At 47.1% G+C, this 23,990-nt stretch overlaps 2 protein-coding genes across 11 annotated transcripts in view; one reads left to right on the top strand and one right to left on the bottom strand.

Annotated features, from left to right (window-relative positions):
* LOC111848368 (mitogen-activated protein kinase 8) overlaps positions 1-22,154 on the top strand; it is a 38,698-nt gene extending 16,544 nt beyond the window's left edge. The window contains exons 1-12 of one of the 4 annotated variants that reach the window (XM_023820282.2): positions 8,501-8,777; positions 12,660-12,843; positions 13,206-13,335; positions 13,450-13,508; positions 13,614-13,752; positions 14,348-14,513; positions 16,069-16,140; positions 16,907-17,089; positions 17,311-17,435; positions 18,276-18,339; positions 18,745-18,822; positions 19,299-22,154. In XM_023820282.2, the coding sequence (XP_023676050.1) occupies positions 12,722-12,843; positions 13,206-13,335; positions 13,450-13,508; positions 13,614-13,752; positions 14,348-14,513; positions 16,069-16,140; positions 16,907-17,089; positions 17,311-17,435; positions 18,276-18,339; positions 18,745-18,822; positions 19,299-19,465 (1,305 nt within the window). In that variant the 5' untranslated portion in view covers positions 8,501-8,777; positions 12,660-12,721 and the 3' untranslated portion in view covers positions 19,466-22,154. Of the gene's footprint in view, positions 1-8,500; positions 8,778-12,659; positions 12,844-13,205; positions 13,336-13,449; positions 13,509-13,613; positions 13,753-14,347; positions 14,514-14,909; positions 14,982-16,068; positions 16,141-16,906; positions 17,090-17,310; positions 17,436-18,275; positions 18,340-18,744; positions 18,823-19,293 lie in introns of those variants that run through there. The other 3 variants (XM_023820283.2, XM_023820285.2, XM_023820284.2) reach the window with 3 other exon arrangements.
* The window catches only part of arhgap22b (Rho GTPase activating protein 22b), a 28,178-nt gene continuing 25,770 nt past the window's right edge, over positions 21,583-23,990 (bottom strand). For 6 of the 7 annotated variants that reach the window (XM_023820277.2, XM_023820276.2, XM_023820280.2 and 3 more), the window contains one exon: positions 21,583-23,930. In XM_023820277.2, the coding sequence (XP_023676045.2) occupies positions 23,708-23,930 (223 nt within the window). In that variant the 3' untranslated portion in view covers positions 21,583-23,707. The remainder of the gene's footprint in view (positions 23,931-23,990) is intronic. The other variant, XM_072703831.1, reaches the window with a different exon arrangement.

The following is a 23,990-nucleotide window of genomic DNA, read 5'->3' as shown; positions in this document are numbered from 1 at the left end:
GCCTCCACCTATCGGGCTGTTCCTCCCCTCTGCACTGCTCTCCTTCAGACCCGTCCATCCCTTTCTTTCCAACTTCCTGATAAGCCAGGATGAGAAGTTCTGCATGAGAACTTGGCTGGAAGCCGCACCGTGTTTGCTGCAGAGTTTCAAACCCTCCAGGAATGCTGCTGCGATGCTGTTCTATCAGACAGTGACAATGGAACTGCAACACGTCTTGGAATGGATGCAGGCATCAGAAAACAGTGCCGGCTCTGAGTCCACACGGATTAACACTGTATCCGAAAACACCCACGCCCTGCTCCCTTCGTCAGTGGCACGAAAGACACACAGACACACTGCCTGTTTCTACTAAGATGTTTTCATGAATTAATACAATAGTAGAGTGAAACAGCACAGAGTGCAGTGAAATTAAACTGGAATCTACAGTAATGGAAATATCACAGTAATGCAGTGTGTCCCAAAACTGTCAGAATCCTCGATAAAGAAAGCAAACCAAACTGGCTACTAATTACCTATCAAACAGGACCCTTAATGACTTCATTACTTATTTTAACTACTTAAATACATGTGTATGGCGGTTTGATGCCAGGATCAGTAGTAGCTATTTCCTAATAATTTCTGTAAAATATATTAGTGGGTCTGCAGCTAATATTTCTGCTACATATAATAAACCAGCCAGAACAAGCAGATGAAGAGCACTTCATCGTGTTCCTTATATCATATACGAGGAACATATCAACTATAGGAAATGGGTGAAGGTCACCAGAGAGCTCCTGTAATGTAATACTAAGAGTAGATGAGAGGGGCGGTTATTGAATGCATTGCCGGTAACAGACGCACCAAAAGTGCCCCAGATGGTGGGCATTCCGTGGCAGTACTTGGCGGGTTTGGTACAGTCTGTGAGAAAAGTGTGTTTTTTTTTCCCCTTCGGTTGCTGATCTTCTCAGTAAACTCGGCAGGGGAGGAAACACGAGCAGGGGGCCGTAACGACCCGGCTCACAGAAGTCAGCTGGGAACGAATCCGGCTTAAACGTTTACAGCGGTCCCGAGGTGCGGCGCTCTGCCTCTGCTTCCTGGCCTCTGATAAATAACCGATATGAGGCGTGATACGGTTTAAAGGCACCCTTGAATCTGGTGCCAAAATGCAATTGTGCTTTTGGAATACATTTCAAATTGCTAGATATGCATTATGCAATGCTGCCAGGAGTTACCTAATTACATAACCACGGGAGAGCTTCGACATATGGTGATAATTACTTCCATTTCGAAGAACAAAAGTGTTATTCTCTGCTTTGCTATATACACACATGCACATATATATCAAATTATATATTAAACACATGGCAAACTGGAAATGAAGAGACCAGAGAAAGATGGCATTTGGTAATTTGGCTTGGAAACACTCACCGTCAGAGAGATGCTGCCTTCCTCCAGTTCCTAAGTCCGTTGGCATGTTATTTTTCACCTGATGGGATGCACTTCCTTGGCTGGCTTCTCCAACAATCCCTTCCCGTAGGACCAGCTTCCACTTCCTGCATCAATTCCTCAGCCCAGTAACAGTGGCACCTAAGTTGGCTCTTTGTACTATTTCTCTCACTTGCTGCTTTGGACAAAAGCATCTGCTAAATAAAAACAAGTAAATAAGAAAATGTCTCCCAGACAACCTGAAGAAACTGCACCCTAAACCAGGCCAGCTCTACCTACCATATCTGCAATGCACCCTAAACCAGGCCAGCTCTACCTACCATATCTGCAATGCACCCTAAACCAGGCCAGCTCTACCTACCATATCTGCAATGCACCCTAAACCAGGCCAGCTCTACCTACCATATCTGCAATGCACCCTAAACCAGGCCAGCTCTACCTACCATATCTGCAATGCACCCTAAACCAGGCCAGCTCTACCTACCATATCTGCAATGCACCCTAAACCAGGCCAGCTCTACCTACCATATCTGCAATGCACCCTAAACCAGGCCAGCTCTACCTACCATATCTGCAATGCACCCTAAACCAGGCCAGCTCTACCTATCATATCTGCAATGCACCCTAAACCAGGCCAGCTCTACCTACCATATCTGCAATGCACCCTAAACCAGGCCAGCTCTACCTACCATATCTGCAATGCACCCTAAACCAGGCCAGCTCTACCTACCATATCTGCAATACACCCTAAACCAGGCCAACTCTACCTACCTTATCTGCGATGCACCCTAAACCAGGCCAGCTCTACCTACCATATCTGCGATGCACCCTAAACCAGGCCAGCTCTACCTACCATATCTGCAATGCACCCTAAACCAGGCCAGCTCTACCTACCATATCTGCAATGCACCCTAAACCAGGCCAGCCCTACAGTACCTACCGTATCTGTGATGCACCCTAAACCAGGCCAGCTCTACCTACCATATCTGCAATGCACCCTAAACCAGGCCAGCTCTACCTACCATATCTGCAATGCACCCTAAACCAGGCCAACTCTACCTACCATATCTGCAATGCACCCTAAACCAGGCCAACTCTACCTACCATATCTGCAATGCACCCTAAACCAGGCCAGCTCTACCTACCATATCTGCAATGCACCCTAAACCAGGCCAGCGCTACCTACCATATCTGCAATGCACCCTAAACCAGGCCAGCTCTACCTACCATAACTGTGATGCACCCTAAACCAGGCCAGCTCTACCTACCGTATCTGCGATGCACCCTACACCAGGCCAGCCCTACCTACCATATCTGCAATGCACCCTAAACCAGGCCAGCTCTATCTACCATAACTGCGATGCACCCTAAACCAGGCCAGCTCTACCTACCGTAGCTGCGATGCACCCTAAACCAGGCCAGCCCTACCTACCATATCTGCGATGCACCCTAAACCAGGCCAGCTCTACCTACCATATCTGCGATGCACCCTAAACCAGGCCAGCTCTACCTACCATATCTGCGATGCACCCTAAACCAGGCCAGCTCTACCTACCATAACTGTGATGCACCCTAAACCAGGCCAGCTCTACCTACCGTATCTGCGATGCACCCTAAACCAGGCCAGCCCTACCTACCGTATCTGCGATGCACCCTAAACCAGGCCAGCTCTACCTACCATATCTGCAATGCACCCTAAACCAGGCCAGCCCTACCTACCATAACTGTGATGCACCCTAAACCAGGCCAGCTCTACCTACCGTATCTGCGATGCACCCTAAACCAGGCCAGCCCTACCTACCGTATCTGCAATGCACCCTAAACCAGGCCAGCTCTACCTACCGTATCTGCAATGCACCCTAAACCAGGCCAGCTCTACCTACCATATCTGCGATGCACCCTAAACCAGACCAGCTCTACCTATCATATCTGCGATGCACCCTAAACCAGGCCAGCTCTACCTACCATATCTGCGATGCACCCTAAACCAGGCCAGCTCTACCTACCATATCTGCAATGCACCCTAAACCAGGCCAGCTCTACCTACCATATCTGCAATGCACCCTAAACCAGGCCAGCTCTACCTACCATATCTGCAATGCACCCTAAACCAGGCCAGCGCTACCTACCATATCTGCAATGCACCCTAAACCAGGCCAGCTCTACCTACCATAACTGTGATGCACCCTAAACCAGGCCAGCTCTACCTACCGTATCTGCGATGCACCCTAAACCAGGCCAGCCCTACCTACCATATCTGCAATGCACCCTAAACCAGGCCAGCCCTACCTACCATAACTGCGATGCACCCTAAACCAGGCCAGCTCTACCTACCGTAGCTGCGATGCACCCTAAACCAGGCCAGCCCTACCTACCATAACTGCGATGCACCCTAAACCAGGCCAGCTCTACCTACCGTAGCTGCGATGCACCCTAAACCAGGCCAGCCCTACCTACCATAACTGCGATGCACCCTAAACCAGGCCAGCTCTACCTACCGTAGCTGCGATGCACCCTAAACCAGGCCAGCCCTACCTACCATATCTGCGATGCACCCTAAACCAGGCCAGCTCTACCTACCATATCTGCGATGCACCCTAAACCAGGCCAGCTCTACCTACCATATCTGCGATGCACCCTAAACCAGGCCAGCTCTACCTACCAAAACTGCGATGCACCCTAAACCAGGCCAGCTCTACCTACCGTATCTGCGATGCACCCTAAACCAGGCCAGCCCTACCTACCATATCTGCGATGCACCCTAAACCAGGCCAGCTCTACCTACCTTATCTGCAATGCACCCTAAACCAGGCCAGCTCTACCTACCATAACTGTGATGCACCCTAAACCAGGCCAGCTCTACCTACCGTATCTGCGATGCACCCTAAACCAGGCCAGCCCTACCTACCATATCTGCAATGCACCCTAAACCAGGCCAGCTCTACCTACCATATCTGCAATGCACCCTAAACCAGGCCAGCTCTACCTACCATATCTGCGATGCACCCTAAACCAGACCAGCTCTACCTATCATATCTGCGATGCACCCTAAACCAGGCCAGCTCTACCTACCATATCTGCGATGCACCCTAAACCAGGCCAGCTCTACCTACTGATACACCCTAAACCAGGCCAGCTCTACCTACCGTATCTGCGATGCACCCTAAACCAGGCCAGCCCTACCTACCATATCTGCGATGCACCCTAAACCAGGCCAGCTCTACCTACCATATCTGCAATGCACCCTAAACCAGGCCAGCTCTACCTACCATAACTGTGATGCATCCTAAACCAGGCCAGCTCTACCTACCGTATCTGCGAAGCACCCTAAACCAGGCCAGCTCTACCTACCTTATCTGTGATGCACCCTAAACCAGCCCAGCTCTACCAACCATATCTGCAATGCACCCTAAACCAGGCCAGCTCTACCTACCATAACTGCGATGCACCCTAAACCAGGCCAGCTCTACCTACCGTATCTGCGATGCACCCTAAACCAGGCCAGTTCTACTTACTGTATCTGCAATGCACCCTAAACCAGGCCCCCTCTACCTACCGTTCCTGTGAGGCTCAGATACACTAAACTCAGTAGCATGGTGACTCAGTGGGAAGCGCTGTTTGTCTCACGCCACCAGGATGTACCCCTGCCTTGTGCCCTGTGCTGCTTGGCAGAGATTTCAGGCCCCCTGCAACCCTCATCATGACAAGCAGCTGAAGGATAGATGGATGACTTGCTAAACTGCTTCCCTTCACTATCTGCTAACCGTCCGATCCCATCATTAACAGCGCTTCAGGCTAACCGTCCCTCCCAAGCTAAAGGGCCCTGCATGTTTACAGCCAGGCCTAATCCATATGCCATAGACTCTGACGGTATCGTAACAGGAAGAGTGTGATGTTTAAGATCAATCTCTGTGTGACATAGCTCTGTGGATCATCAAAATACACAATCCCCTCCAACACACTAAGGTCACAAGCCTCGAAGAGAACACTGATTTATAGTCCATAATAAATAAAATGTGGGGAATAGTTTTTTTTTCAGTCTACAAACAGGATATATCTTATGCAGCAAGTTTTTGACCTGATTCTGCTCACTCTCTTACCAGCTGAGCCCGCAGATCCTAACTGGGAGGTCATCTCTTATTCCACCAGTATCTTAATATGCGTACTATATGTACAAAAGGAAGTGTCACCATCATTTGACACTGGCAGATAAATCACTAGTTGGCATATATGATGGTTCCCCATAGGTCTGTTGTCCTGGCATTTGTTTATATTTCGTGGCCTATAACTACTTGCTGCATAATGTCAGGACCTAGTAGCGCTGAATCAGCCAGTGTAAATACTGTTATTTAGTGTAGCTGTTTGAATGATCAGTTTCAGAGTATCTCACCTCCTGTAAGTTATGGAATGCTTGTGACTGGGTTTTTGGGTCAGCCAATAAAGATGAGCGTAGCGCAAGTTCTCTTAGGGACCAGCCAATCACAGATATGAACCCTGCCTGGGGGGCGGGGCCAGTGGTGAAGGGGCCAGCCTCCTTTTTGCAGTTCGCCCTGTCCCTGGGGACATCTTGGCATAGCTGTAGGGGGTTCTGGTTCCAAACGACTAGGTGACATTTCACAAGTTGGCAGATGGTGATGGCGTGGTGGATACAAGCCTTCTGAAGCTACAGTGCGTAGGCTTATCGAGAGCTGTCAGTCTCACATACTCTTAGTATTGCATTATATGACCAAATTAGTTTCATTATTGGTAATCACTGGATTAAACTACACAACTGACAGCAGAAGCGAACCATGCCCATTGAGATTTAGAGTCTTATTTCACTCAATGCCAGCACAAAAAAAAATGCTAAGTCCCATAATTACACTAATAATGGCTTCCTCATAAGAACATGTATTATCTCCCACCTTCACAATGGACTAACCCTGACCTCACCAGGGAGATCAGCACTGCCACCTTGTGGTGCCACTTGGAAATCTCCCCGTGGGCCAGACCATCCCACATGCTTAGAAACAGGAGATCCAGGCTCTCGCTCATCATAATGGGTCACAGTCATCCATCAGTCAGGCAAACTAATGGAAAAATAGCCGGTGAAATGATGAATAATGAACATCAAACCATAGCCAGCTTCATTAACCTGCAGTTTATTTGAAATATAATAGCTATAATAATATCCATCCGTTTTTGTTACCCGCTTGTCCAGTGCAGGGTCTGGATGGACTGGGGTGCAATGCAGACATCACAGGGCAAACAATACTGATAAATGTTAGCAAAATAAGTAACTCTTAGGAAGATGGCAATTAACCAACCAGTTGAAAGTGATTTATATTCAATATGTTCTCAACTGAAGGTCAGACAGTGAGACAGAGGAGGGAATGTGACGTACCGAGTGCTGTCACTAGATGGCGCCATATTATATTTTCCATCTGATCTCAGTTAGTTATCCACAGCTGGTAATAATGCTGGGTCAACGTTACATTTAGTCGCTTACCTGAGACAACCTGCCACAGATACGCAGAAAACACAAAATTATTAGCACGCATGGATTTGCAATGTGGCTCAAATCCCATCATGGCTTGAGAAGACATCCAATTTAAGCTGACAAAACAGGGTACCGTGTGGCTCAAAGGGGTAGAATAGAGCCTGTGATCAGAAGGTTGCCAGTTCAAATCCCAGGGTGGGGACAGTGATTTCAGTGTAAGGTCCCTGACCAAGGCCCTCAACCACCAACTGCTTCAGGGACTGGGACTGTCTGACCAAACCTTCTCAATTGTACCTCATGTTGGATAGAAACATATTGTAAGTCTCTGTGCCTGTAATCAGAAGGTTGCCAGTTCAAATCCCAGGGTGGGGACAGTGATTTCAGTCTAAAGTCCCTGACCGAGGCCCTCAACCACCACCAGCTGCTTCAGGGACTGGGACTGTCTGACCAAACCTTCTCAATTGCACCTCATGTTGGATAGAAACATATTGTAAGTCTTTGTGCCTGTGATCAGAAGGTTGCCAGTTCAAGCCCCAGCCTCAGCAGAACAGGGACACACCCATGAGCAAGGCCCTTAACCCCCCAGGGGTGATGCACGTCAGTGGACCCTCTGCTGCTACCACAAGGTGGGGTAGGCAAAGTGAAGAATTTCAATGTACCTGTGCAAATAAAGGATTTACCATTTACTTTATCATACAGGCACTGTATGAGTTCCCCTCATTGCTTCCTAGTTCCCCCTGGTTATAAGGGGGGAGCTGTACAGCCAGACATTAATGGTGATCATGTGAGCTCTGCTTGCTGTAAAGTGCTATGCTTTTACAGGATGCCGTCAGTAACAGCTCTGACAGACCACTCTCTGCCTCTCTCGCACCACCAACACCTCCGCCGGGATCATGAAAGTGTTCATCCTGCAAGACTTCTGACAAAGGAAGGATAATTTTAACCTGTCGCTCAAAAGATGAGCAACACACTTGATCGCTTGCTTATTTTTCAAATATCTGACGTTGCTATCGGAAACCCCTCATGCTATAGGCAGCTCAGACATGCCTTGGAATGATTTTAAAAATCCTTGTGAAATAATCGGTAAAGGAACTGACCTAAACTCAACAAAGAAAAGAAAATATGGAGCACATTTTTACAGTTTAACATGTTTTATATATAAATTATATAATTAACTGTTCGCCCCTGGAATCCATAGGTCAAAACATCAATTTCCTTTCATCTCAGCAACCTCTGGTGCCATAGAAACAGTTCAATTCAGTGATACATTTATAACAATCCTATTCACTAGACTGAATTTGACGCACAATCACGCAGCTTCACCCATTAAAAGTGAGTCTAACACCTAAAATATCCAGCCTGAAAGTTAACGTGAAGAAAGATTTTGTTTTCCTCACCCAAGCAAGAGGCTACAGTAATTATATTGATTCAAGCAGTAGCTATACACTAGTCCTGGTCCGTGCTAGTTAACTGGCGTGATTAAACGTGTAAGTACAATACGAGATAAGCAGGGAACACGCATGCAGAGACGCATGCAGCCCGGTGTGGATGAGCAGGACGGAAACGCACGCCGTGTGTGTGTGTGTGTGTGAGACTGTGTGTACGGTGGCCCTGACGACAGGCGCACGGCGGAGCAGAAAGCGCTGATGTCAGGATCTGCGGGGCTGGGCTGACGTAGCGCGCAAGAGCTCCGCACTTCGGGGCCTGCCGGGGCACGGAAACGCAGCCGCTCCTGGGCTTCTCATCCGCCCGACGTTCTTACTCCGGGAACAGGCTTTTGTCCCCAAGAAAACGATCGTCGTGCGAGCGAAGCGCCTCCCTCTCTGCAGCGGCTCTGCCGTATAACCAGCGGCGGCATTTCTATCCGGACGCGGTGAGTGAAACGAGCCCCGGTGCGTGTTTTTTAGACATGTTATTGTTTGCAGTGGGGGGAGGGTATCGCCGATCGTCCCACAGCACTAATACCCGGCGCTGTGTTTTCATCCCTCGACCCCCTTTGCAGCCTCTCGTTGCGTTTTTTAGCCCGTTTGTTAACTGACGGCTGATTTGTCCTGCTTTTGACGGGCACCGGGATCACCTTCACAAACATGCGGTGTTTTCGAGCCTGGAGCCTTAGGCTTTGGTAAACAGCTAGCTATAATGTAGCCACCTAATATTTCGTATTATAAAACGATACTGTAGTAATATGACGCCTCTGGCTGGTTCCAAACTGGAGAACACGTCTCTATATGTGGGTTTTCAGTGTTATATAAGTAATAGGCGTCTCTTTTAATTTTCATGCCTTTGTGATATGTCTTTTTCCCCAAAAACAACCTCGGAGTCATCGGCTGAATGGTGATATATATATATATATATATTTTTTTTTCTCTAGATTTTGCGAATATAATATATTCAGCAAGCTTAAAATAATCAGAGGACAGTATTTATTTTGTTTTCTATTTAAATGACGGCGCCTGCGAGGTGACTGTAATATAAGCCCTTCTGAGTGTCATGGTAAATGAGAACCATCATTATGATCGCGATTATGATGTAAATTAATGTTTGTCAACCTGTCGTCGCATTTATTTAAACCGATAGAGGACCAATTCGGCTTCTTCTCTAGCTAGAATAAAAATATGTCGCAGGCAAAATAAATGAATTCCCCAAATCAGAAGTAAACCCATACAGGAAACGACGGGAAGGGAAGCGATGACAGCAGAATTACTTCGAGGACAGTCGTCTGCGGTTTATCTCTGTTAACGTGCAGTTGCGATGGTGCCTGGTAAGAAATGGTTATATATAAATAATCCGACGCACCTTGGGCGAATTGTGCGTGTTTGTTAATGTGATGACACACTATGAAGGAAAAGAAAACGGTTTGATAAATAAACTCTTACATTGAAACAAGGCTCATTGTCCTTGAATACCGGTGCTTCGATCGATGGAGGATTTGGCTTGGAGCGCAAGTGAGATATGCGGAGATTTCGGCCGGCCCAGCCCAACACTGTGATTTTAAACTGCTGTTTCTCTGACAACTTTCAACGCTGCTTTAGGAGCTGGTGTTACCATTAGAATCACTGGATGTAATTTATTATACCTGGAGCGGAGTAATTACGGTTTCTTATAAAGTAGAAATGTTCGATCAGGGTTGGATTTGTCAGTGTCAGTGGTTGTGCTTGTTGATCCTTAATCAAGCCTTTGTCATTTAATTGAGTCTGATATAATTAGTGCAGAAAATAAACCGCTATACCACCCCATATTGCTGAAGGTAATCTAGATGCTGCCTGTTGTAGGTTTCTGGTGTCATGTATATATTTATTATGTTGTTAAATATGATTTTATACTTTGGATATATAAACAGGGCCACATCTGGCGTCATGTGATATCTGGTCCTTGTTCTTTGCAATATGGCTGCCATGCCAAGCATTAATAAGGAGACAATTTTCCTTACTTAGGTAGCAAAACAATCTTTTTGATTCTTTTAAAATCTCATGCTTGCAAACATTTATTTATCTACTGGGAGCTCACCAGTTGAAATCTCGCTGGAGGCGGAACAAGGGACTTCCAAGCAGTGGGGAGGCGGGGGGGGGGGGGTTTGTCCGTTAAGCACTGGTGCACCTAGCTGACATTCACCCGAAAGGATCGGGGTGCGTAAACGGACACCGCTGATTAATATGGATGGTGGGGAGGGTTGGGCGGCCCGCTGCCAGGGTGAAGCGGCGTTTCCGTAATAGCAGCAAGTCTGCTGCCAGCGTTGCCCAGCAGAGGTGCATTGTGGGTATTGTCGTCTTGCCCCGACGGCCAGAACTGGTCAAGGTATTCTCAAGGGCACAGAAACGCCCTGTTTTCTGACGTGATATTTATTGTTCCCATTTATACTTAAGAACAAGCTGAAATATACAGCAAAGCTGAACAGGAAATATTTATATCCGTGTACGTAATGCGGGTGGCGTAAGGAGCTCGGTGGTTTATTTATTTTTCTCTAAATCAGGTTGGACGGTCTTCCAGCAGAAGGCTTCGTCATGCTGCAGTTCTTCATAGCCAGTCAGTTGAAAATACATGGTTTGTTAATTTATAAATTTTTTCGTGTGCCTCCTGGTGAGCATTGGCCCTGCCGGACTTTTGCGAGTTCAGCTACCCGTGGAGCGTCGGCGCTGGGGCGTAGCGGTCGGAGGAACCCTGGGGTCTCCAGCGTCATCCACCGGGATGGGTCTGTGTCCTCTGTCCTGCAGGAGGCTCTATCTGGGGGTTTTAAATGGGCCAGACACTTAGGTCTCTCTATTGCTCTATCTCTGTCTCTATCTCTCTCTCTCTCTCTCTCTCTCTCACACACACACACACACACACACACACCCGCACACCCCATATTGCCTTGTTTTGTATGTCTTCAGGCTCCAGTCCCTCGTCGAGTAATTGCCTCCCTGTTCCCATAACTAGGGGGAGTCCTGATGAAAAGGATTGTCTGGAAGCTTCCCTGCTGAGTTAAAAATAGATTTCTGTTTTTATATTATTATTATTATTATTATTATTATTGTTATTATTATTATTATTTTACACACAATCCTTCCGTCCACTGAAAGCTCCATCATTTGCCCTGCCTTGCATTTTGGGACCTTTAACGTTGCCCCACCCCTCCATCCCCCCTATGGTGGTTGAGTTGTTATCCAGAGGCTGCATTTTAACACAAACCTTTGATCATTTCTGTCCTGTACTCCTGATTTCTAAAGCTGAGCATGTTTCTCTCGAGTGTAAGAATCTGTTGCCCTCTGTCATTCCACTGATGCCATTTCCTGTTTTCCCCCCCCCCCCCAATGCACAGCATCCATTCGCTGTGGCCATGTCATGTGACCACAGCATGCAGTGGAGCTGCACTGTTCAGTGCAGTGTATAACCTATGTTGATAGGTTAGCAGTGGAATGGCTATTCTCCTATTTATCTTAATGGGCCAGTTTAGCGGCTCCTGTCTATCCTGATGCCAGTCACAGTGTTTCTTTTAAAAGACTGTTTCCTTCTGGATTTGTGTTTGAATAACCAGCATGACAAGATAACGAAACGAAAAGATAACGAAAAGGTTGTTGTTTTTTTCTTTTAAATCCTCTTCTGGCACTGGGCCCTGCTTGGGGGTGGGTCTCTGGGCCCACATCACAGCCTGTTATTCTCTGTGAGACCAGCCCGTTTTCTGTAAGACTCCAGATGGATGAGACGCTCCCTCATGCTGCGAGATCTCATCCATGTTCTCTCCGTCTCTTAAACACGCCGGCTCCCAGTACGCATTCCCAGTGCGCTGGCTCATTCGGGGCCTATTCCTGCACCAGATGCATTAAATAATTTAGTTTGCCTCCCGGACATTTTTATCTGGAGCAAATCGTACGGCTCGCAGTTTCGCCAGCTGCCCGTGTATGCAGCTAAAAGCCGTTCAAGTACCTGCCCCTCGTTAAGCGTGTTTATGACTCTCTGCCCTCTGGTTACAAATCCAGTCCATAAATCAGAAGGAGGGTAACGGCTCAGAACAATGATGGTTTTTCACTTCATCCGTGTCCTGCTGCTGCTTCCTAGTCTGGACATACCTTTAGTAATCTAATATTGTTTCCTCAGTGGTATCATTTACTGGAACAATTGGGGGTTAAGGGCTTTGCTAAAGGGGGAGGTCACTCTGCCAACCCAGGGATTTGAACCAGCGACCTTCAGATCACAGGCAAAGCGTCCTAATCCACTGCACCACGTCCTGCCCTCGTTTTTGCTGACGGGTTACATCCTAAATCTTTCTGTCTCGTAGGTGTGCAGGAGTAAGGCTTTTGTGGATGCCCAGACAAGCACGGTCCGTCCGCTGTTTTCACCATGAATCGGAATAAGCGCGAGAAAGAATACTACAGCTTAGACGTCGGGGACTCGACGTTCACGGTCCTGAAACGCTACCAGAATTTAAGACCCATCGGCTCGGGGGCTCAGGGAATCGTGTGGTAAGTCAGACAGCCGTCTCCGTGGACAGAGTGAGTAATAAAATATATATATAAAGAGGAGCCTGACCTTTTCATTTGTCTGAAAGTGGGTCTAATGCAGTGTGAAGTTTCCCAGCTTTTTGTGTCTATGCTGATTCACCTCAGGAATTGGTATGATACGCGAATAAATGATTAAGTTCCCTTTTAAGGCGAGATGGTGGCATTTACGATTCCTCCGTCCCTGACCCGCTCTTCCGCTTTGTTGTCCTGTGAGTTTAGCTCCTCAACCTAAATATGAAGGTCGCTGGGCAGACTCCGCCACGTGTCCTCCCGATGTTTTTTTTTTGTTCCCAGCATTCCCCCTTTTTGTCCGCCCCCCCCAGCTCGGCATATGATCACGTCCTGGAGCGGAACGTGGCGATAAAGAAGCTCAGCCGGCCATTCCAGAACCAGACGCACGCCAAGAGGGCGTACCGGGAGCTCGTGCTCATGAAGTGCGTCAACCACAAAAACGTGAGGCCCCTCGCCATGTGGTTGTGCGACCTCTCGCCCAGCAGGGGGCGCCCCACGGTGCTCCCTGGCCATTAGACGCGATCGTGACGTCTTCGTCGTCTTCTGCTTTCACAGATAATCGGGCTGTTAAATGTGTTTACGCCGCAGAAGACGCTTGAGGACTTCCAGGATGTGTGAGTCGATTTGCCAAATTTGAGATGTTGCAGAATGTACCAGGACAAAGGAAATCTTCGTCAATGTCAACTGAACTTGGCCCCCCCCCCCCCACATGAGTACAGGTACCTCGTGATGGAGCTGATGGACGCCAACCTGTGTCAGGTGATCCAGATGGAACTGGACCACGAGCGACTGTCCTACCTGCTGTACCAGATGTTGTGTGGCATCAAGCACCTTCACGCCGCTGGGATCATACACAGGGTATGTAGCCCCGCCCCCTCCTCAGTCTGCACTTGATATTATGGGAATATTATGTTGGATGTCAGATATTATTGACGACCGTGTACTTTACAAGTGAAACGAAAATATCGTTCTGGAGAAGTATTGCTGTTTGTGCCAGTGTCACTTGAATAGTCTGTGGTATAGCTGCTGATGCATTGAGCTCTTTATATAGAAATGGGCGGGCGCAGGAATCTGACCACTCCTGATTGGCAGTGTAACTAACCAATCACATGTGAGCAATAAGGCAACAGGGTGTTTAGCCTAAAGGAAAACCACAAGTTGAATTGTCCAGGAAGCAGATCATGATTCATGCAGCAGAACTGGAAATCTATCGCTCATGGGCCCCCGCAGTCCTTTTTAAGACTATATATATATTAAAAAAAAAATACCTCAAAGTATGATCAGAGCAAGACCGCTGTAACTGAGCTGAAAGGCCTTTGGAAGATCAAGATCCGGTCGGTGAAGTCGTCCAATCAGAGTGGTGATGTCAGCAGACAGATGAAAGTGGACCATTTGGAGCCCTCAGCTGCACTGGCATCCACCTTGATTCTACACAACTGTACGCTCTCCCCAGGATCTCAAGCCCAGCAACATTGTGGTCAAATCTGACTGCACCTTGAAGATCCTGGACTTCGGCTTAGCCAGGACGGCGGCCACCGGCCTCCTGATGACGCCCTACGTGGTGACACGCTACTACAGGGCACCAGAGGTCATCCTCGGGATGGGCTACCAGGCTAACGGTCAGTCGTCGGCCAGCGATGACACTCCGCGCCCCCACCTCTCTCCTACTCGTGCATGCCTCGCGACCAAAGCCCGCCATCCCAGGCACCAGGGTGCCCCCTCTTCACCCCAACCGTCACCTGCACGTGCCTCTTCTAGTAATCTCCCCCCACGCTTCTCCTGCATGCTTGCAAGATGAGTTTCACATTTTACGCTTTTTCTCTGACGAATTCTGGCTCGAGTAACAAACGTAGGTCTCTGATGTATTTAAAAATAACTCTCGGTGGGGGAAAAAAAAATGTGAAAATCCCTAGTGCTGGCTTCACTAAAATGACGACTGAGACCCCACCTGCTGACTCACCCCTTCGCTTGTCCCCCCCCCCCCCCCCCACCCTCCCTGTGCTTCATACATCTAGTGGACATTTGGTCAGTGGGGTGCATTATGGCAGAAATGGTCCGGCACAAAATCCTGTTTCCGGGCCGGGACTGTATCCTTGTGCTTTTTGACTGTGGGTTTTTTGCTGCCGACGCTAATGGCTCACTGGCAGCACCATGCTTTTGCTCGCTTGCGTTTGAGGGCTACAGGGGGGTGCTGGGGTCTCCGACAGACTCCGTCCTTTGGGAATAAGTGGGCGTAGGGGTGTGCTCTTCATGGTGGGTCTTCCACAATGTCGGCTCCTGGGTTTACATCGCACAAAGGCACCTTCCTCGCATGGAGACCTGCGACCTCTTCGGACATTTTTAAAATATCCATGAAGCTTCCCGCCTAGGGGTGCGACGTAAAATCGGACCAGCCACCGGCAGGTTTCAGTCACCCCGTGAATACGTACGTACTGTCGCATAGGTCACTGTTGACCGAAAAGTATCGCGAACGTTCTGTCTTGGCTCATGGGTGCACACATGCATTTTGCACATTGTGAATTGACCTACTGGCAGTATGTGTCGGTCTATGGTGAATTTCTGTGAGCATAATACAGGCTAAATAGGCAGCCCTGCATCCTTGCCTTGCTTGTGCTACGCTAAAGTCGCAATGCTACACACTGGCTCTTAAGCTGTAGTTCTGATTTTCTGTTTTGTAGCTGCTCATGGGACATTTACTCACACAAAAATGCTCTGAGGGCAGAACAAAAAATTATTGATTTAGAGAGAGAACCAATCAGATTGTAGAAGGGGCAGGTCCAACCAAACAGATGTCTCAGTCCCACCTCATCTACTTGCTTAGACCCACCTCCTCTACAATCTGAATGGTTGTCTCTCTGAACCAGTCAATTTTCATTCTGCCCTCAGAACATTTTTGTGGAAGTAAAACTCACAAGTGATGTAGCTCCTGTAACTCTAACAACTCAAAATTTTAATTTAATTTAATTTAATTTTAAATATAAACCTGTTTAAATCTGCTAACGTACCTGTGGCTGGACCGCGGCAGGGTTTGCATGTTGTTGCGTGTTAAGTTTACCAGATGCCTGTTACTTCATTTGTGTTTCCTATATGTATGTTTGTCCTTTTTTTTTTATTATAATTATTTTTCTATGTTTGTTCTGCATGCTAAATTCATGTGTCATTTCATTGTTTCAGTTGATGTCTGGTCTGTTGGCTGTATCATGGCTGAAATGGTCAGAGGTAGCGTTTTGTTCCCAGGCACAGATCGTATCCTTACCTGTACTGCATACTGTCGTCATCCGTGTGTGTGTGTGTGTGTCCCTGTTTGTGTCTGCCCTGCTTGCTATGGTCCGCCACTGCCCCGGGGTCATTCCCCAGACCACTAAGAATATATCCTGTGTTGTTTGTGTGGCTTCTGGGCAAATATGCTTTTATTAAGGGATCCTGTGCCTCCACTCCTTCCTGAAACCCTGTTTTGGAGATTAGCTGCCAATAGCATGATGACCCCAGCAAGGCGATACTCATTCTTTTGAAGTCTAATGAAAAATGTGGCGGCTCACTAGCATCTCAAGGGAATGTCCTGACAGATGCTCCCATTTACCAGCTGATAAGAAAAACATTTTTATTTGCAGAAACCCAGTTAGGCAAATGAGTAAAGGATTACCCGCTCTTTGAGTCACCTTAAAGTTTAAGGAATTTCTCTGTAAATAACTTAAATGTTCTTAAAATCAGGGTACTGTAGCTGGTTAATAATTTTGGCCTCGTATTGTTGTTCAGGAAGGCCATCTGTAGGTGACCAATGGGGCGTGACAGAAAGGATTAGTCATCGAACATTATGCGGCCATTGCAGGTTTAGTTCTTGCTGTTTTTTTTGTGTGTGAAGTGTTATGAGAAAGCAAACCGGACAATTGCTTGCTGATGCATTATGGGATTTTTTTTTTGACTTGCCACCTTAGGTGATTTTGGCCACCCTTCAAAATTAAGAGTTGCTTTTCTATTGGCTGAGCCGCTTCCCTTACATGAGCCGTGTCAGATATCGATCAATGGAACAAGGTGATCGAGCAGTTGGGGACTCCGTCGCAGGAATTTCTGATGAAGCTCAACCAGTCCGTCCGGACCTACGTGGAAAACCGGCCCCGGTATGCTGGATACAGCTTCGAGAAGCTTTTCCCTGATGTCCTCTTCCCCGCCGACTCAGATCACAACAAGCTAAAGGGTACGGTCCCGTCTGCTTTTTGAGGTTTCCAGATTCCTTTCCGAGTTCCTCCCCAGCAATGATTTTCTCCAGTAAACATCCTCTCTCGAGGTGTGAGGCCTATGCCGCCCTTGTTTAATGGAGCTCACAGCTCAGCCTACAGGTTGACTGACTAATTGTGCTGGGACCCTCCTGAGGCTCGATGGCCCGTCACCCTAAGCCAAACCCGTGTTACCTTCCAGCGAGCCAGGCCAGGGACCTGCTATCGAAAATGCTGGTAATAGATGCATCCAAGCGCATCTCGGTGGACGAGGCCCTGCAGCACCCCTACATCAATGTGTGGTACGATCCAGCTGAGGTGGAAGCGGTGAGTGCTACCTGTCCCATCTGGAACTACATAGCTGGGATTGGGCTCCAGGTTCTGCGGCTTGTGAGCTTTGTCTGGTAGGGACCGTGCACTTTGGAGCAGGGGGGACTTTTTATGCAGGTCTTGCAAAGTGTATGTGTGTGCAGGCATGCAGGTTCTGCTGCTTTGAGATTTCAAGAATCGGTCCACACAAGCATAGTAATTAATATAGGGGATTCTTTTATTTGCTGTTTTTTAAGTAGGGTTATTCAGTTAAATTGAATTTATTTATATAGCACATTTTCGCAATATTACATTGTGGCAAGTAAAAATTCCCAAGTAGAGAGAAACCTTGAGAGGAACCAGACTCAAAGGGGCAGTCCAGCCTCCTGGGACTGGCAGAGGAGGTCCAGAAGTTCCAAAGTAAAATTGTGTGTAGTCCAGCAATAATTGTGGAAGGATCATCTGATGTCAGGACAATGTGCTGGTGGGATAACAAGACGGATAAGTGCGTGTGAGTCTGTGTGTGGGAGAATTCGCACCATCGGTGAATGTGGCGCGTTGAAGCCCAGATGGATGCTGGGCCGTGAGCGGCGTCTCCATGCCGCCAGGCTGTCGTCCACCTTGCCTACCCGCGGGTGACCTGGCCAGAAAAGCCCTTTGGCCGTTAGAGACTTGGGACGACGCCGAGCTCCCTGCCGGCATCCTGATCTGACGAGGTCCATTACGGCATTCGCTCTCCGAACGTAAACACTGGGAGCCCGCCCTTCCTCTCTGCACTGTGACTGTTTGTGCTCCGGAAGTCAGATGTGTGTTCCAAAGGTGGCCTCTAACCCACTCGGGTCTGTTTTCCTCCCTCAGCCGCCACCGTTGATCAGTGACCAGCAGCTGGATGAAAGGGAGCACACGGTAGATGAATGGAAAGGTACTCATCCTCACCTGACACTTTATTTTTATTCTCTGCTAGTAATGGGACAAATATGGACTAACCCTGTGTTTTAAATTTAATGAGCTCACTCAGTGATTGACAGCTTGGGGTAACTTCAACCAATGCTAGGTTAAAAGTAGTGAGGACAAAATAACACTTCATGACCCATTTGCTGTATTTTGTGACCCCAATAGATGGTTCACTTTGTTCAAAAAAAAGAGCATAAAGCATGCCCCAAAGCCAACCAAGAGCACCATCTAGTGGGCTCAAAAAATACAGCAAATGGTTCATTAAGTGTCATTTTGACCATCTCTAGTTAAAAGACACACCCCTTCACTTGTATTTAAGAAATTAATGTATGTGCTCAGTTATGAATTAACTCCGACTTCTTCCACAAATTAGAGCTCATCTACAAGGAGGTCCTGGCCTCGGAGGAGAGGACAAAAAATGGGGTGATCCGGGGACAACCGGCTTCTTTAGGTTAGTTAAAACGGACACTGCTGTTCTTGTAGCATTTTTGCCTGCATTTTTGTAGTCTCCTGTAGGGGGCAGCAATAGGTGTAGATGTTGTGGTTTGGATGCAGGTATAAGTTTTGAATGGTGCAGCCTCATTTTGTAGTCTCAGCTTCTGACTCCGCTGCCCCTAGCAATAGCGAGTGTAATGTTTTCAGAGGTCCCTTGGGGACGAGAGGGGACAGCATCTGTGTGATGGCAGGGCGCTCCTGATGTCTCTCTGCTTATGTAATGACCACCTGCTTTTCCTAACGAGATGAGACCCATACAGGACATTATTATGCTAATCCCAGCTGTCAGTACCACATTTTGACCACTGTGTGGTGCTGTTTACCCACGTGGTTTTATTTATACCTTTTCAATGGAGAAGCAGTGGCTCCATATATTAATAAGGTAACAGCATGGTGCATTTCTGATTTAATACTCTGTTTCTCATAGCACAGGTGCCGCAGTGATCAACGGCTCCCAGCCCCCGTCGTCGTCCTCGTCTTCATCATCCTCCTCTTCCTCCGCCAACGATGTATCCTCCATGTCCACCGAGCCAACCCTGGCCTCTGACACGGACAGCAGCTTGGACGGCTCCGCGGGAGCGCTGGGCTGCTGCAGATGACTATCTGCCCGCATCACCGACACAGTCTCTTCCGTGGTATAGAGTCCGGGCCGGTTTCAAAACGAACACGCTACGGCTTCGTTCACTTGTGTTTATTCCACTCCCCTCCAAGAATGTGCATTGTGTTTTATTTTACTATTATTTTTTAAGGCTGTAAAATATTGAGGCATATTGTTTTTTTATTTTATCTTTTTGTGGAAATGGTCTAGGAAAGTTGTGATTTTAAACACTAAGCTATATACCGACTATAAGGACGCTTGCGGTTTTTTTATGCAAACGGTTACACCATTTCAAAATGCTGAAGAATGACTAAGGTAATTTGTAAAAATTTTATGGTAAATATATTTTTTAATATTTGAATTTTCCGTTCGTGCTACACCTTTTGTCATATTTGTTACTTCAACATGTTACTTCCTTCGCCATTTCTCCCATCGCTTGAAATGGTTTTATCTCCATCTACCAGATGGTTGCTTTATTAAATGTATCTATTCGATAGATATTTGGATTGTACTCTAATAAGCAACTTTTTTCCGTTACTCTTTCCTTCAATGGTTGACACCTTTAAATCCTTTTTTTGTGTGTATTAAAGTTTTTAGATGCCGTTTGATTCCTAAAGCTATCTGCTGTTTCTCAGGCATTTTTATCGCTCGATTGCTGTTTGCGGGTTTTTTTCGTGGCTGTCTGATAGAGATTCGTGTGTTTGGTTTGAATTTATGTGCGAGATGAAGTTAGTGGGGATCTCTGGATAAATGGAGCGTTGGGGTACGGGAGCGAATCGCTGCAGATCGTGCGTCTCCCCCCGTCCTCCGGGCTAATCTCACCAAACTGCAATGTTGGGGCAAAGTTGTGGGTCAGGCGGCGTGAGGAATATGCTTCAGTGCAAGGCTTTAAGAAATATCTGTGCCGTATCGCGTTCACCCACTTTGCGGGCGCATTGGAGGGGAAAATCGCGGCTCCTCGTAATGGTGTCGCAAATCGAGACAACGTTCTTCAAGTGCGTGTGTTGAGAGTGATGTCACTTTTAACCCCACCACCCCCCTCGTTATTATTTGCGGTCTTTGGCTTGCAGTATGTTTACATTTTTTTACAGACATTTAGTGCTTTCCCTATCCAGTTTCATCATAGAGAGGAAACAGAAAAAACTGTAGTTGGTAAACGTAAACCAGAAATGCACGATGCAGGATGTAAATGCATGTGTGCACTGTAAAGCTATTTAATTTGAGCAATGCTGACAAGCGCCAGTATAGGAAGATAATAAGATAATACTGTATGCAATAAAGGCATTCTTTTTTTAAGTTACAAATGGAAAAGTGCCTGCAGTTGTGGATTCATTCCTGAAGTATCCAAAAGCAAGGAGGTTAGGTTTCCTAGCTACACGGTTTGTGACAAGTACTAGTATTTCTACTGTGTTTAATCACACCCAAAGTGGCCCATATCGGAAATGGAAATTCTATTTTTCTAGTTGAGGAAAAGGAAAAAGTTGGCTTCAGAAAGTTATAACATACACGTTTCTTTTAAATACGCTAAGGGTGACTTGCCTAGGTTTTTCATCAAAGTTGAATGTGTTTTTATATAATAGCTATTTGGTTTGTACGCTTTTCTGCCTAAGTTCGAAAAAAAAACGTCGTAAACTCGGCACCTAAGGTGAAGAACGTACAGTTCAAGTCACGTTAGGAAGACTGTTTCCTTTTTCCGCTTGTAACGGGTGTTTTTTGGTTAACTGAAACGATGTGGACTGTTCGGAGACGTGTCGAGCGCGGGGAGGCAGGGTGCCGAAACCGAGATGCCTGCTGTGACGTTTGGCCACACGGGGGCGCCAGCTACTCACAGGCAATACCCTTTCCTTTTTGTGTTCTTTTCGTTGCAAGTGCTCTTATTTTTTCTGGCGCTGCTGGCCCCTCAGCAGATGCACGCGCACGATGTTTTAGGAGACTCGTGCTTTCAAACACTCAAAACACTCACAAAAGTAGGCTTTGATGAACTACCTCACACTAAATTTCTTGGATACACAGACACCCACAGGATTCGGTATATAAAACAATGTGAATAATTTGTTTTATTTATTTATTTCAGAGTGTAATATTGTCAATGTTAGGATACTTCTAGTATTATATGTGATGTATACTTCACCTAGGAGTGAGAACTGGTCGTTTTTTTTTTTTTCTTTACAGTTTATGTGCAATACCTTCTGCAAATTGTGCAAATAGTGAGTGATGGATGTGGCCATATAGATGTATGTTTTTGAAGGTAGAGGATGTCTGGTACTGTCGATACATGTTTTTTTTTTCTATTTTGTAAATTAGAAAGATTCTCTGTGACTTGGTGCAGTCATAATGTGATGTATTATAACGTAAACCGCCTTCCAAACCTTGTCATCGAAGTCAGCGGCCAAAAAACAAGAGAATTGTAATGAGGTCAGGGGTACTGCCCCCACTTGATAGTAAGACCGGACGAGTTTGAAGAATAAATAAATATATATGAGCAATTGCCTAAAAGAAGTTCAAATATTCATGGTGCTGGTCCGTAATGTTTCGCTTGTGTAACCAGCCCAAGCAAGTTTTGTTCTGATAACTGAACCAGTTCTGTTCACCCCGCTGCCCGAGGTTGTGGAAGAAGTGTGCTGGAGATCCAGTCCAGCCCAGTAATGCCAACTTGGAAATGTACTGCAAATAAACCGCTGAATTCAGAACGAGCTTTGGCTGTCCTTCTCTGACGCTGTCGGCCTCTTCAGTCGTGCCGGCGGGGGCCGTGCTCCGGAAGGAGGAGGATGTCGAGACCGAGGTGGCGATGTAGCAGGTGTTGGGTGTTGACGCCGCTTCCCTCAAAGGCGTGACTCAGAGCTTCTGAAAACACGTCAGAATATTCAGGCCGGCCGCAAAACCCGACATCTTAGACTGTCAACAGGGTCATAAAATTCCTGAGTAATTGGCACTTATTATTAGACGGGAGAGGAATTTTAAAATCAGTGACCGCCAGACGAATGCCACGCTACATAAGATTATAATTAGATCCTTCAGTCGGAGCGAGTTTCCATGCTTAAATATTCTGGATGAGTATTTGGTGACGAAATATGAAATCCAGGAATAGTCAGAAACCATATCTCTTACTGCATGCTGACAGAAACCTTCCTCTGTGCGCTTCAGTGGGTCTTACAGTGCCTCCTGTAGGGTATCTTGCTTCCAGGTAGATAAAGGGTTAACCAGCTGCGACATGTGATCTCTCTCTGGAGTGATTTTGCTCCCCCGTCTGCCACAAAGCCACTCAGGGGTTCAGGATATCTGCCCTGGACCTGTTCTTGATACCCGGTATCAATCGATGCGGAAAATGACATTCTCCATTCCTGCCTTTGCAGGGATCAAAAAGGAACAGTACTTCCCCTACACACTTTGTCGTCCTTTTGGGCTGTAGGACGATAAAAAGGAACATAAAGAGGACCTCGCCAGTGTGATAAATGTATTTGTCATTCCTGCTGTTAAATGACGGTAAAAATGTGTACTTGTGTCTGCATTTCAGTGACATTTAGAATTAAATATGGGTATCTTCAATTTTCCACATCAAATAATGGGGGAGAATTTGAAAACTGGACATTTCAAAATTAATTTTTGCAGACAATATGCAGTCCAAAAAAAAAACCCCAAAAAAAACAGTCTCTGTGTACTGTGTGACCAGCAACATCTCCAAGTGCAAACACAGTCTGTCGCTTTTAAGGTATTGTTGGTTCTTCAAGTTGACCTGGAAGCTACTGTAGAACGTATTCCACATTGTATGTATACAGAAACGTGAATATTTTAATATGCAACATATTCTGACATATTAAAAAATAAACTCCCTTTGATAAATTAACACACATTATATTGACATTTGTACCGTTGTACTGTTCATTAGGACTTAGCTGTCTGGTATTCCATCTCATCCAGAAAGCAAAAGCACAGTATAACTGTTATAAGTCAGAAACAGTCACCCCATGCAGGGACCCGTGAAGGTCCTGAGCAGGTTTGAAGGGCTGAGCAGGTTTGTTGTGGTGTCTGAAGCAGACGCCACAGTTGGCTTGTGTCACATGACTGATATCCCGTTCCAGCCGGCTTGCACTGGAAAGGACTCGCTTTGGTATGGTTTGTGCGTAGGCAGTGTGTGTCGGGGGAAGGGGGGGGGTTACCATGTCAGGCAGCCTCTGGGCTTCATTTTAATATCCTGAGACCCTCTGTGGTGTGTGGGAGGAGAGCCCCCCCCCCCCCCCCCCGCTCAGATGTCGCTGGTCCGCACCCCACTGCATGGCTCCCCCAGGGTGGAGAAGAAGCCCTCCATCTCACGCTCCAGAAGTCGATTCCGAGTCTCGGCGTCCTGCCTGGCCCGCTCCGAGTTCCGCAGCTTGATCTCCAGCAGCCGCTGTTTCCGCCTCTCCAGGTCCATCTCCCGCTCCAGGTGCTCCAACTGGGAGCGCAGCGCGGCGCTGGACTCCTCCAGCCTGCAGGGGGCAAACCACACAAACCCAGATGCTCAGTTCCACCTGCTTCTCTGCTAAGAA

Source organism: Paramormyrops kingsleyae, chromosome 20 (assembly GCF_048594095.1).
Source record: "Paramormyrops kingsleyae isolate MSU_618 chromosome 20, PKINGS_0.4, whole genome shotgun sequence".
Taxonomy (NCBI): Eukaryota; Metazoa; Chordata; class Actinopteri; order Osteoglossiformes; family Mormyridae; genus Paramormyrops; species Paramormyrops kingsleyae.
The sequence above is the reverse complement of the archived record's forward strand: the minus strand, read 5'-3'. Positions and strand labels throughout refer to the sequence as shown.